This window comes from Phyllopteryx taeniolatus, chromosome 17, assembly GCF_024500385.1.
Source record: "Phyllopteryx taeniolatus isolate TA_2022b chromosome 17, UOR_Ptae_1.2, whole genome shotgun sequence".
Taxonomy (NCBI): Eukaryota; Metazoa; Chordata; class Actinopteri; order Syngnathiformes; family Syngnathidae; genus Phyllopteryx; species Phyllopteryx taeniolatus.
Window position 1 is genome coordinate 16497107 of NC_084518.1, and position 14156 is coordinate 16511262.

The 14156-nt window shown below is 42.0% G+C and overlaps 1 protein-coding gene across 11 annotated transcripts in view; it reads right to left on the minus strand.

The window, feature by feature from the left end:
• The window catches only part of rapgef6 (Rap guanine nucleotide exchange factor (GEF) 6), a 67735-nt gene that overhangs the window by 33364 nt on the left and 20215 nt on the right, over positions 1-14156 (minus strand). For 6 of the 11 annotated variants that reach the window (XM_061752479.1, XM_061752481.1, XM_061752484.1 and 3 more), the window contains 2 exons: positions 11135-11275; positions 9226-9243 (listed from right to left, as the gene is read on the minus strand). In XM_061752479.1, the coding sequence (XP_061608463.1) occupies positions 9226-9243; positions 11135-11275 (159 nt within the window). Of the gene's footprint in view, positions 1-386; positions 933-9225; positions 9244-11134; positions 11276-14156 lie in introns of those variants that run through there. The other 5 variants (XM_061752482.1, XM_061752486.1, XM_061752485.1 and 2 more) reach the window with 2 other exon arrangements.

Genomic DNA, 14156 nt, shown 5'->3' on the forward strand with positions numbered 1-14156 from the left:
CACACCAACATAGTTCCTTAGCAACAAAATACCACAAGATAGCAGAAAAGCACTACTTTTGTCGAAATGAAACTTTTCAAGTCACTCCAACATAGCTCCTTGGCACCACGATGCCACAAGATTGTGACAAAGTAATAGGTTTACTGCTTTGGCCCGAGCACAAAAATAGCAAAAGTTTTTCAACAAATAACAGTGGATAGGTTAAAAAGAAAACTGAAAAAAAAAACATCTGTGAATTTGCGAATGATGAACCGCAAATATGCGGGGGTTCACTGTATTTCAATGACACACTAAAAGGAAAGCTAACCCCCCCCCCCCCCCCCCCCCACACACACACACAAAACACACACACACGCAGTGTCAATGGGCATTACGACATGGCTTACTTTGGTGGACCACGGCTGCAAGCAGTTGGCATAGCAACGGACCAGGAAAGCCATCTCTCCGACCGAGAGGAGGAGGAGGGAAGTTTCCCCCTGTTCGCCCAAAGATGGAGGGGGGAAAAAAAGCAAGGAAGAAGAAAACCCCCTTCCCAAAAACAAAGCCGCCGGATTGGATCGGATGCCCACAGAAATCCTCAACTGAAAATTCAGCCGAAAAAGACAAGTAATCCCAGTTTAGATGAGTTTTTGCCAGTGTGGCATCCAAGTTGTGCCGGTTTTCGCTGTTGGAATTTTCCCCGAAGAAACCCCCAGTGGTCAAGTCATTTTCAGAGTGCCCCTTTCTCGCCGTCAAACTCCTGCCGCAACTCCGCGAGCCCGCCGGTGAGTCTCCATGGCCGGCTGCCGATCCCCCACTAGGCTACGCCAGGTTCCGCTCCTGCAACACTACCCTCCGATAAGTCCCCGCCGGCCCCCTTCACGCCGGCATTCCTACGCTTTTTTTGGAGGGGTGGTTTGAGACACAAGCCGAGCCAGGTTGGGATGCTGTGCAGCCGTGCGCCGGGGTCGCTAATGAGCTAGCGGTGGAAGGAGGGAGGAGAGGGAATCCAGCTGAAAAAGAATGACATCACCTGTATAGAGAGCGAGTGAGCGAGCGAGCGAGAGAGAGAGGGAGAGAGAGAGCGAGAGAGAGAAAGAGACTGCATTAGATGGATTGGCTGGCGAGGAAAAGAAAGGGGAGCATCTTTATTGATCGGCAACATAAAGATATTGGGTCTATTGAGCCCCCCCCCCCCCCCCCCCCCAACCACCCAAATGGCCACCGCTGCTTTTGTGCATAAATTACAAAGAAGAAAAAAAAGGAGGGGGGGGGGGGTCTGACACCCACCAACACCCCCTTTCCTGCCTCCCTGCGAGGACAGATGCAGGCACAATAGAGGAGAGCGAAAATGGGCTTCCCCCTTCAAATCAACCAACGTTTTTGTTTTTAGCATTAGCATTAGTCCGGTCATTTAGCAACGAGCACCAGCGACTGACGTTTGTGTGGCTAGTTCGTGAGAAGAAATGCGCTCGATGACACACACAGTGATAACAAGCTTCGAGTTACTGGTTTTTAGAATTAGCACTAGTCCAAACGTTAGCGTCAAGCGTTGTCCTATGTACCAGGCTAGTTTGGAGAAGAAGTTTGCTTGGAGTTAGGAGAAGCGAAGCATTACTAGTCCACATACAGGTGGAAATGTCATTTTTGTCATTTGTTTGGACAGTTGGCCAAAATTTGAAAACTACCGACGCGAGACGGCTCAGAAAACCGTCATTGAGAAACTGTATGGTATTTATTTCAATAATTTAAATGTATTCCATTCTGAGCATTTTACAGAGGGTAACACTGATTTCATGCTGTGTGTTGATGGCCAACACTAAAAAGATGGGGAATGTTCTACAAGGATATATATTTTGTATTTTATTTTTTTCCCTTTACCAGAATCCGTGCATCTCCATTTGTACTCCAACCGCCCCTCCCCAACGCTAGGGTATGACATCATCTTTTTAGCGGGCAGCCAATGGGGGGCGAGCACATGGAGGCCTGCCTTCGGAGGAGCCAGTGTACACAAGAGAGGCCAAGCAGAGGAGGGATGGAAATAGATGAAGGGGGGAAAAAAAGATGAATAGACACAGAGAGAGGAGGGGTGGGGGGGGGTTTAAAAAATAGATCAGACTTAAAAAAAAGAGAAGACATAAGGGAGGGGAGAGGAGGAATTATTATTCAAATGTGCCACTCAAAAAAGGCAAACATTTACATTAGCTAATCCGATTATAACGCACTGACTGGATGAACTCATGGGAGCAAGAGGCTGTACCGTCATAGCCAATGAGCGCCATCAAAATGAATAGCCTTCTTGCGCTAACACAGGACAATAACCCGGGAGAGTTTGTAGAAGGTTGCGAATTGCGACCGATATACCGAGGGGGTGACAAGAAATATGTCCGATTTGGAATTTAAACAACAAAAACAACCACTGGTGCAAAGGAGGCTCGTGGTCATGTGCTACTGTGCAGTGTGGAGGCAGCTGACTGCTTTTAATTAGCTTGATAGCACTGATTAACACACATGAACGTACGCGCTCGCTCACACACACACACACACACACACACACACACACACACACAGTACGGCTGAAAACGCAAGGAGTCGGTGGGTGACAACAGTCACACAAGAGACATCAGACATGACAGCCAGGCTTCACTAAGCACACACACAAACACGCACACGTCTGAGTTCTGTCTTTCAATTCAACCTTGAAACTTTCGACCAAGTTACTAGGGCGGATACACCAAGTTTAAGATTCAATTACTATCTCAATTTTTGACCCAGGGTTCGATATATACGATAATAGATCTGATTCTGATTCGGATTAATTTTGAGATGGTGTCTTTGAAGGTGCATTAACATGTTCGGCATGTTGCCCGTGACTTGGGGAGGTTTTTTTGAAGTTTGAAGTTTGGTAGCACTGTCAGTGATGGCTGTGTGTGGACTGGAGGCGACACAGGTTCACGTCCTCAGAACATGGCGATGTTCAGTTTCAATACGGCATCGTCCTAGGCGTACAACTTAACGTTATCTTTTCATTCTTTGTGATACATTCAAACGCGCACATACGCTTGCACAAAGCGCTCCAGGAAGTGTTTCCTGTACGAGCTCCATCCTGTTGCGAGGTGGTGTCGGTGCTCTCAAAATAAGTCGCCTTTTCTTCCTCTGTCCTATTTTTGCGTTCAAATTCAAAACATTTGACACAACACCAAAAGCTTGTGACGAGCAACATGACAAGATTTTCCAAAAAGTCAAGTCTGTCACAATGCTGAGTTTGGTTGGAATGTTCAACCTGAGTACAACGCATCAAGAATTTTGAAAATCAGATGAGGTCTTCCAGTGAGGTCTTTTTGTGTCATAAAAAAATGGCCTTTTTGATGGATGTTTTCGTGTGGTATTGCCGGTAGAAAATCTGGTCCAAAAAGGCCTTCAAACTACAGGAAAACAGTATAGCTTCATTATTTCTCAACATATCTCCTCAGCCCTTTCATTTCGTCTGCTACTCGGAGAAACCCTTCTACTATTGGCTGCCAAGTTTCAGTTAAAAATATCCACTAATACGCTTGTAGAATAAGCTTGGTTTCGCCAAGAAAACGCCCCAAAATTACCGTGATGTTTGAAATGGTGTTACTTGCCGTAGAACTCCACTTAAATAGCCTAAATGGAACGATATTCGCAGTATAAAAGGCCACGTACGGAATTTATCAACAGTTTTCTTTTTTTATATATATAAATTATTTGCTATGGACGCCCCTGCTTATTTCAGCAAGACAATGCCAAACCACATTCTGCACGTGTTACAACAGCGTGGCTTCGTAGTAAAAGAGTGCGGGTACTAGACTGGCCTGCCTGCAGTCCAGACCTGTCTCCCATTGAAAATGCGTGGCGCATTATGAAGTGTCAAATACGACAACGGAGACCCCGGACTGTTGAACAGCTGAAGCTGTACATCAAGCAAGAATGGGAAAGCATTCCACCTACAAAGTTTCAACAATTAGTGTCCTCAGTTCCCAAATGTTTATTGAATGTTGTTAAAAGAAAAGGTGATGTAACACAGTGGTAAACATGACCCTGTCCCAGCTTTTTTGGAACCTGTTGCAGCCATAAAATTCTAAGTTAATGATTTGCTAAAAACAATCAAGTTTATCAGTTTGAACATTAAATATCTTGTCTCTGTAGTGTATTCAATAAAAATATAGGTTGAACATGATTTGCAAATCACTGTATTCTGTTTTTATTTATGTTTAACACAACGTCCCAACTTCATTGGAATTGGGGTTGTATGAAATAACTACTGCTTGGTGGAAAGACGAAGGGGGCCATTACGTGTTACAGTACAGATTGTATGCACAATCTAAGTCTTTGACTTCCTCAGTCTCAACCACAGCCATGACATGGCCCAGCACGGGGAATTTTTTTGTCTTTAAACCGAAAATATGTTAATGCGGCAACAATAAGTCATACATTTTCCCCTCAATTGGCAATCGAGGGGGATCTTGTGAAAGCATTTGTTCCGTCAGAAGCAATCAGGGAAAAAAAGCACGTAAACACGCCGTCAGATGTTGCGGGTTTTTGGCGTAGAACAGGAATTCCTGCCATTTAAAGTGGGCCCTTCCCTTCCTGTCGTCAGCAACAAAAACAAAAAATGTATCCCTGGCTCACAGTCGCCATAAAGCAGGTGGAGGTCCTTTTAAACGGGAAGATGGAGGATTAAGCAACCAGAGACATGAAGAAGAGGAGGCTGGAGAGAAGATGGAGGACGAGTTCACCAAGGTTGTCATATCAGTGCTGCTGATGTAATCCCTAAAATTAGCTGCAGCAACCCTGCGTACTGTACAGGCTAAAAACACTCGGACGAGCAGGCCGCAATGCCATGTGAGATACAACATACATTTCTAATGCCACTTAAGTGCCAGCGGAACACTTCTCGGGAGGAACGGCAACGGAACGGATGCTTTGCGTGACAGGAAAAAAAAAAAAAAAAAAAAAACTTGCACCGACTTCAGCTGTTGAGTCAGATATTCAAAATCGAGAGTTATCTTGCGTTGGGAATTCAACAAGGCGATATATATCGATTTTGTCTCTCCGCCGAGTTGAGAACTTTGGCCAGATCCGATAAGAAGCCTTCGTACCGGACGGGGATCCTTCTTGACCGCACCCTAAATCTGACTCACAGCCCATCAAGACCCTCTGTCCTTCCCGCAACCTTCACCTTCCGAGTGTTCATCCTGATCCATAGGCGAGTCAATCAATCCAGTCAGCAGTCTCTTTTCCATCTCAGTCACCTTGGTTTCTTCTTGGGCTTTCGCACTTTACATATTTTTCCAGCCTCAATTATTTTTCTTAATAGTTTTTCTCATCCCGCGTTTGTCGCACTCCCTTTTCCATCGTCTTCGTTTGCACTTCAACCTTCAATTTGTCCTTTGAGGCGTCCTTCCTCATTTTTTTCCAAAACAAGAAGATAACAGGCCGCAAAGTTCTAAACGTAAAATAACAGGCCAAAGCAAGAAAATGATGGGCCAAAAAAAAAAAGAAAAAAAGATGAGCCAAAGAGAAAAAAAATGACTATCCAAACATTAAAATTACAGGCCAAAATAAAAGTGAAAATAAAAATGATGGGCCGAAATGAGAAAAATAATAAAAATAAATAAATTTTAAATGACGGCCCAAAACAAAAATCTGACGGGCCGAAACGAGAAACGGGTGGGCCAAAACAAGGAAATGACTGTGTCAAAATGAGAAAATCACGGTCCAAAACAAAAACGTGACAGGGCAAAATGAGAAAAAGGGCCGAAATGAAAAACAAGATAAGCACCGCCATGAGAAAATTATGGGGCAAAATGGGAAAATAACAAGCCAAAACGAGTGTAAAAGGAAGGTACTGCAAAATCTAAACAGTCAAAAATCAACTACAAATAGCAAGACTTTCTTTGTCTTTGCATATTCTTTTACGCTTGGTTTCAAAGGTTTTACGGCACCCTGTTTTTGTTAAGTCTTGCAGGGGTTCGCTCTCGTGCAACCCTGCTCTCCGGCTCTCCTGCGGGTCCCGCTTTGAGGTCCTTCCGGGGCTCGGCTGGCTGACACCAGATGAGTGACTGGATGGACTGTCCCTCAGGCTTTTAAAATAAAGCCTGAAAGGTCCAGGATATTACATTTTTTGTAATAAGCCTCAACCATATGTAATAAAACCAGTAACGTACTGGTAAATCAGGTGTCCGTTGCGTTAACATTCCCACCAGTGACTTTCAAATCCTAAACGTTGACAGATGACGCAGAGGTTGTGAGTCACACGAATGCATCATGAACCTGAAGTTTAATCTCATGATTTCTAGGTAACCTGAGTCTTGGCGCCGTGTGACGAGCTCAAGCTAAATGTGATGGCTCGCCCGTGTGAGTCAAAAAGGGAAATGTGATATCCGAAGAGGTGAAGTGCTAAAATAATACAAAAATGGATTGCTAACAACAACAACAAAAACAGAGATTCTTCTGGAACTCCAGGAAGTTGGTCGAGCCAGTATTTATTTGACTGTAGCTTTCAAACAGCACATTCGGGCTACTTCCCTAGTACTCTGTCTAAGTACAAACTCTGGAATTTGCTTCAAAAATGTCCGCTTCAAACCAAAATGGGTGACTTCCTGTTAATTTCGGGCATGGGTCCTTGAGACCTTTTCATGCATCCTGTTACAATCGACATGTCCATTGATTGTCGTGACACTCAGTGAAACCAGTGTCGGCCAAACTGTAGGCCAAAACGAGAAAATGGGCCAAACACCAAAATTCAATTCAAGTTCCCATGTGCAGACTTCAATTAGATTTACGATCCCGGGAATGAAGACCCCCTTCCAGCCTGTTTTCCCCCCCCCCACAGGCAAACGAGCTGATGGCTTCATCCATCTGGCTTTAGCTCGCTCGCTCTATTGAACGCTGTAACCCGGTAAGGTCCACAGTGTTTTAATAAAGTCAGCGTCTGTATGTTAAACTCAAGCAAGTGGAGCAAGTCGGAAACTGGCGTAAAAGACGGCGGGGGACCGTCACCTACTGGAATTGAAATGATGAGTTAGCGGTTTTCAAAATGACAGGCCAAAATGACAAAATAAAAAAACTGACGGGCCGAAGGGATGAAAGGGATTTAAATGAGAAAAACTACAGTTAAAAACAAAACAAAAAAATGCAGGTCAAAATGTGAAAAGGACGAGCTACAGCAGGAAAACGACGGGCAGATATGAAAAAACAAAAATGACTGGGCAAAATGAGGAAATGACAGGCCAAAGTGAAAAAAAGGATGGGCTCGGGAGGAGAAAATGAAAACATAACAGGCCAAAACGAGAAAAGGAAGAACCAAAATGAGAAAATCAGCCCCCGACACCAGTTTCACCAATCGACACAAAACTGGGTGGACATGTCTACCATAACGGGACACTCGTAAAAGTCTCAAGGACCCATGCCTGAAACTGAGCAGGTAGTCCGCCATTTTGGTCTGAAGCAGAAGTTAGAATTTATTGGGCGGATTCCGGAGCTTTGACGAACTCCTACTCGGTTATTCGGCCAAATGCGCTCCAATCAGAAGCAGGTATCCTAGACAGATGGACCACGCTAAATTGAGAAGCTTTTTTTTTTTTGTTTATGTCATCGAATGTGGGCGGACCACGACGTCAACATTTGAAGATCAATTCGAAGATTCAAAATATGTTCTCCGGCAGCACATTTAGGCCTCTCCTCGTTGGGGCCGTTTTGAAATTCAACACAGCGAAGCCATGGGGATATGATCAAATTCCTCATCCATTAACAAAATTCTTAACAAAGATGGATTCATTGATTTATCATACCCATCCAGTCATGAGACATTTATCTATGATAACTGAGTTCATAAGACGCCAGTGAACGCAACACAGACCAGAGAATATCCTTGCCAAGAAACAAGCAAATTCCTGTGCGTGTCTTGTGTTATGACAAGCGTCATTAGCGAATACAAGAGGAGGCTCTGCCAGCATTCCCGGCCCGCTGGAGCACCAAAAAAAATAAAATAAAATAAAAAACCTCAACCAATTCATACATTTAAGGCAAGAAAAGATGAGACATTCCTAAAACTAATTTGAAGAGTCAACGCTGGAAAAGCTTCAACAATCCCTTAACTGATTCATGGCTGGAAAAGTGGCAACAAATTCATGTATTCAAATTTGGAAAAGAGCTAACAAATTCATAGAGTCAAGGTTGCAAAAAGGTACAACATTCCCTTAACTGATTCAATATAGTCAAGGCGGAAAAAGACGCAACAAATTCTTACAAAAGACAGCATTCCCTGAGCTGATTCTGAGATTCAAGGCTAGAAAAGATGCAACAAATTTACCAATGTAAGGCTGGAAAAACACACAAATTCACAGATTCAGGGCTGGGAAAAAAAAAAAAAAACATTTCCAAAACTGATTCCGAGATTCAATGTTTGTCGACATGCACCAAATTCATCGAGTCAAGGCAAGAAAAGACAACATTCCCTAAACTGATTCAGAGATTCAAAAAGTGACGACGAAAAGCTGCGATTCATGGCCGTAGCATCTCCATTGAGTGCAGAGAGCAGAGACATTAAGCAGACAGCACTGCTAATGGAGCACTGATGTTATTATGTCTCAATAACAACATCCTGTGTCTTTATCCACCACAGCGTGGACAATAACATTCACACTGTACATTCATACATACATTCAGTACATAGCCACCATTAGACCATAATGAGCATCCATTTTACAATAGGCAATCCCCTTGAAAATTAAATAGTCACAAATGGAGAAACCTCTTCAAAAGCCATCTCTCAGCATGCATGTGTTCATTCTAAAGATAGTGCCCCCCCCCCCCCCCCTTCCTATGTACCACCCACATTGGTTTCCCAACAGGTGTGCGCACACACACACACACACACACACACACAAATACAGTAGCACCTCTTTAAGTCCTGCAAAGTTGGCCAACATCAGAGACAGTGTTTTGTTTTTTCAATACGAACAAATCTGAGTTAGTGTGTGTTCTCCTATACAACAGCTAAAAATGTGATTCAAAACATTGACTACACAGTTAATTAACGTTTTAGTTTGGCCACGGTTCGACCCAGCAACGGATTATTTCCATTTTCATTATTTCCAATGGGGGGGGGAAAAAAAAAAAAAAAAAGTTTTAAAACCCTCAGACATTGATGCGGATTGTGCTCGGCCTTGAGAGGTTCCACAGTACTGAAGAATGTCGTAAATAAGTTTAGGGTCCTACCTGGTTGTTGACATAATCCTGAAGGGGGGGAGGAAAAAAAAAAAGAAAAAAAAAAAGAAGAAGAAACAAAATTAAAGTCACATTCCAGTCTTGTCTTATAGCCCTTTTTATGTAATAACAATATTTTGATTAATGTAAAAAAAGTTAATTTGAAATTAACCATTTGGTTGAAATCACATCTTAATTTAAAATACCTAAAAACAAATAAAGTATAATGTTATATACTTCCATCCATCTGATGGGTTGCCAGCCATACAGTGTATAAGACAAAAGGTTTGCACAGCACCCAGAGAAAACCCAAACAAGCACGAGTCCAGATTTGAACCCGGAATCTCATAACTGTGAGGCAGACATGCGAACCACCGGGTTCCCGTGGTGTCGCGCCACTTGATTAAGAAGTGTAATGGAGCAGTTGGGCTTTTACAATAAACAAATAGTTCCGCACCAAGTGGGCATTGGCCCCGCAGTTGAGGGGATGCTCATTCGCAAGAGACAGGACTGCCCCCTCAAAACGGGTTAATTTAATTTCAGCAAGACAAACATCCCCCGATACCTCAGTGAGGTGGCGTGTGCGCGCGTGTGTGTGTGTGTGTGTGTGTGGTAAGTGGTGATTAGTCAAGCAGCTAACTGACACATTGATCCTATCAGAGGGAGGGAAAGTTACACACGCCTCTCACGAAAAGGAAACAAATATCTTCTTTTTTTTCCCCCTCCTGAATAAATTGCTGAATCATGATAATAGTGTGTTGTATCACAATAATAAATGTAGTTAATACCTCAAAGCTTAAGAAAAAAGCCAATTGTCATTACCTTTAAATATACTTGCTCAACAGATATGGATGGATGGAAATATCGGACTGTAGAGATATTTTTCGCTCTTTTGGAATTATATTGCTTTATGACACAACAATAAACATAGGTCATAACTCAAAAACTACAAAAACAGCCAATCAATGTTCCATTCATCCATCCATTTTCTGAGCCGCTTCTCCTCACTCGGGTCGCGGGCGTGCTGGAGCCTATCCCAGCTATCATCGGGCAGGAGGCGGGGTACACCCTGAACTGGTTGCCAGCCAATCGCAGGGCACATACAAACAAACAACCATTCGCACTCACATTCACACCTACGGGCAATTTAGAGTCTTCAATTAATGCATGTTTTTTGGGATGTGGGAGGAAACCGGAGTGCCCGGAGAAAACCCACGCAGGCACGGGGAGAACATGCAAACTCACTTTGTTTTAATAATGATTGTAAAGTAGATCATTTTTAGCCCAATATATGAATGAATGCCTTATCGTGGGACTCACCAAAAACCCTGGTGGCAAGGTTGTTTCATGTACTTTTACACCTTAGCATTTAGCCTCAGTCCTACCTTGTACCCATCCGTGATTTTTTTTTTATCCCCATAATATATTGCTATATATATTGTTGTACCGCAATAATATCAAATCTTCCATGATAGACATTTTGCTAATACCTCAAAATAAAAATAAAAACCACCAACTGCCATTACTTCGTTTGAATAACTATTATTCAACAAATACTGTTATGTATTGTGGATGCTTTTTTTCACCACCATGTACCTGTTATTGTCGTATCGTACTCTCAAACAAAGAAATCATTTTCCTTTAATAGGTTGATCAATATGGTAGATGTCTTTTATCCCATTGCATTGATTATAGCTTTATCATAAGAACAAATTGTTATACGACCACAATAAAGATAGACAAGACCGAAAAACTTGACCACACAGCCAACTACCATTACTTATAAAATTGTCCTAATCATATGGTTGATGTGTTTTAATTAATTATCGCCGTATCGTAGCTCGCAATAATGTTATGTTGTTACCCGTAGGCATTAAGCAAAGTTTGACACCTTAGCATTCATCTTCAGTCTCAGTCCTACCTTGTAAGCAGCGGGTTCTTGCCCGTCCGTGATCAACTCCCGCTCCCCTTTGGGGTTGATCCTGCGGAAGCGCCGGCGGGAACGTCGCTGCGAGCCGTCCCGGTGCAGGAACCCGTCGTCCCCCTCGCCGCAGTTGTCCACCTGCAACACACAGGGTGCACCATCCTCAGAACGCAAAATGGACTGATCCGGACTCGCTTCAGAGCAGCTGCGCTGGAGAACTTTGGACTTCTGGATGTACGGAGAGGAATTCCGAGGCGAGGGATCAGAGTTCTGCTTGGTGACTTTGACTTTTGCGGGCTTGTAATCCTCATTTTGGTCCTTTTCCTCAACGTATCTTGGTGCGTCGGTGGGCTCCTGGTTGAAGATCCAGCTCTTCCAGAGTGCCGACAGCCGGTTCCAGCGCAGCCCACTCATCCGGACCACGGGCAGTTTAAAAAAAAATAATACAAAAAAAAAACTAATCCGAAACTTTCAGGAAAAAAAATCCCGCGTTTACATCAGAGTTCCGTCTGCTCGACACGTTGCCGAGCATGCGAGTGGCTCACACGCTTGAGGCCGTTTCCTCCAGGAAACGACGCAAACATCCTACTCACGAGGCGTAGCAGCAAGAAGAGGAAGAATAAAGAATAAAAGGGCAGATTCCAGCAATACACTGAAAACTTCCCAGGAGAGGTTTTGTGTCGGCTGTTGTTGCAGCAGGAATGTGTTTTCTTGCACTGTTGCGTCAGTCAATGGTGTCACTGTGTCACCATGCGGGAAGAATTTGAAAAACACAGCGTTGAAATGTTGTTTTCCTCACCGTTTAAGGAAGATGTCGCTTACTTTGTTTATTTAGCTTTTCGGGGAATCATTTTGGAATTTGTTACGGCTTGCAAACACATGAGTTTCCTATATTCCTATCTTATATACTTTACACAAATTTGACACTTAATTAGATACACATTCTTATCAGATTTAATACACATGTATTAATTGAAAATGTCATATTTTTATATTTCATATTTTTACATTTTCTTATCATATTTATTATGTTATTATTATTATTATTGTCTTTAATTATTTTAGTTTTTAAATGGAATTTGTAATTCAACATCATTATTTTTTTTTTATCATAGTTGTACATTTTTATATTTTTTACTTTAATATAATTTGTGTTTTTTTTTGCATTATTTTGGAACATAAGTGTTTTCTTATTGTATTTTTATTACAAAGTTTTTTTAACAATGGTTTTTTTTTAATTATTTTTATTATTAAGCTCATTACTTTAGTTTTATATATGTGTTTTCACTATTACATTTTTACTGTAAATATATATATTTTTTATAATTACTTTGGCTAGTCATAAGGGCATTACCAGTATTATTGCTGTTAACACAGCTCTCAGTCTGATAGTAAATCTAAACCGCTGCAAACTACAATCACAATAACTATATTATTTTCATGACTATACAGGATTTAGTGACTAACACTCCAAAAGCATACAACGTAAAAGAGAAGAGCAATAATCTGTGATAAAACTCGTCCAGTGTGTCATTTTAACGAGCCTCATGGGACAAACTGCAGATAATACACGTGACACACACACACCACACAATACACACACTTCTGTTAAATGTGACCGGACGACAATCTTTCTCTCTCTCTGCACAGTACAAAACAAACGCGTCACGAGACCACCGGCACGGTTGAAATGTGACCACACTTCCTGTTTCCTCACTGAATACGTGTGTGTGTGTCCGCGCGCATGCGTGTGTTTGGACTATTCCCATGTCGCTAATTAGTTGCTTGGAGATTTTGCAGTGCAACAACGAGCTAGCTTTCTCCCCGACTCCCAAAAAAAAAAAAAAAAAAAAAAAAAGGGAAAAGTTTTGAACTCATGTTTTGCGTACTAAAGCAGTGTGCAAAATAGGGCGCCACAATTAATCTAACTTTAATCGAGATCGCGATTTTGGCTGCCGTGATTAAATGAGCCTGATCGACGGCGATTTTTTACATTTAAAATGCGCACAGTGCTGCATATGAAAAGTGTTACATTTGCAGCAGTGCCCGCAACCTAGTCAGCCAGCCACCAGGGGGCGAACATATGGTTAAGGCTTCATTAAGCGCTGGCACTACGCTCCAAGGCCACCTTCAAAATAAAAGCCTAAAATGGCACTGATGTCCAATGTAGTAATATAAGAAGCTTTTATTTTGAAGTTGGACCTCTCAGCACGTTGGCGCAGAGGCGGCGTGTCACGGTAAGACATTAACAATTTTGTAACAGCTGCCTCGACGTCAACTTTTCGGCTGGCCTGTCCACAAGAAAAAAACACTGGGACTAAGTAAGAGGGAAATCACTACTGTCGAGTTCTTTGCAGTTTGTGACCGTGCACGACTGACCGATGGTCAAGAGGAACAACGGAGGCGTACCATTCCTTGACAATTCATTATATTGACGTGGATTTTCAAATGAAAAATAGGTGCTAACAGCCTAATGTTATTGCGTTTTATGCATTAACTTCCATTATGTTGCAGTTCGTGATTGTATTAAGTTAGCCCTTGCTAAAGCAGAATTTTTTGGGGGCATTTTTTATTTTTTTTTAAATTAGCCATCGTTTATTCTTATTTAAAGATTATTCTTGCAGTGAAAACTGTTATATATCATTTGTTGAAAAGTAGTGTTATAAAAATAAATATTTTTCCCTAACATGAGGGATAATCGTGATTAACATATTGATAAAAAAAAATTGTGATTATTATTTTGGCCATAATCGTGCAGTCCTCGTGCAAAAGTTACAAGGAAACATTACGGGACAGCATAATAAAGGTTACGCTATAAAGATGTGTCACAGTTAATCACACAGCAAATTTACAAAGCAAAGTATCACTACAAAGTTATGCAACTTTACCGCATCAAAGTTACTCTACATTATTATGTAATCAAATTATGCAACAGCTACACAGCAAAGATAAGCAGCAAAATTGCACTACGAACATATGCAACATTAACTCGGCAAAATTATGAGACTCAAACCCAGGA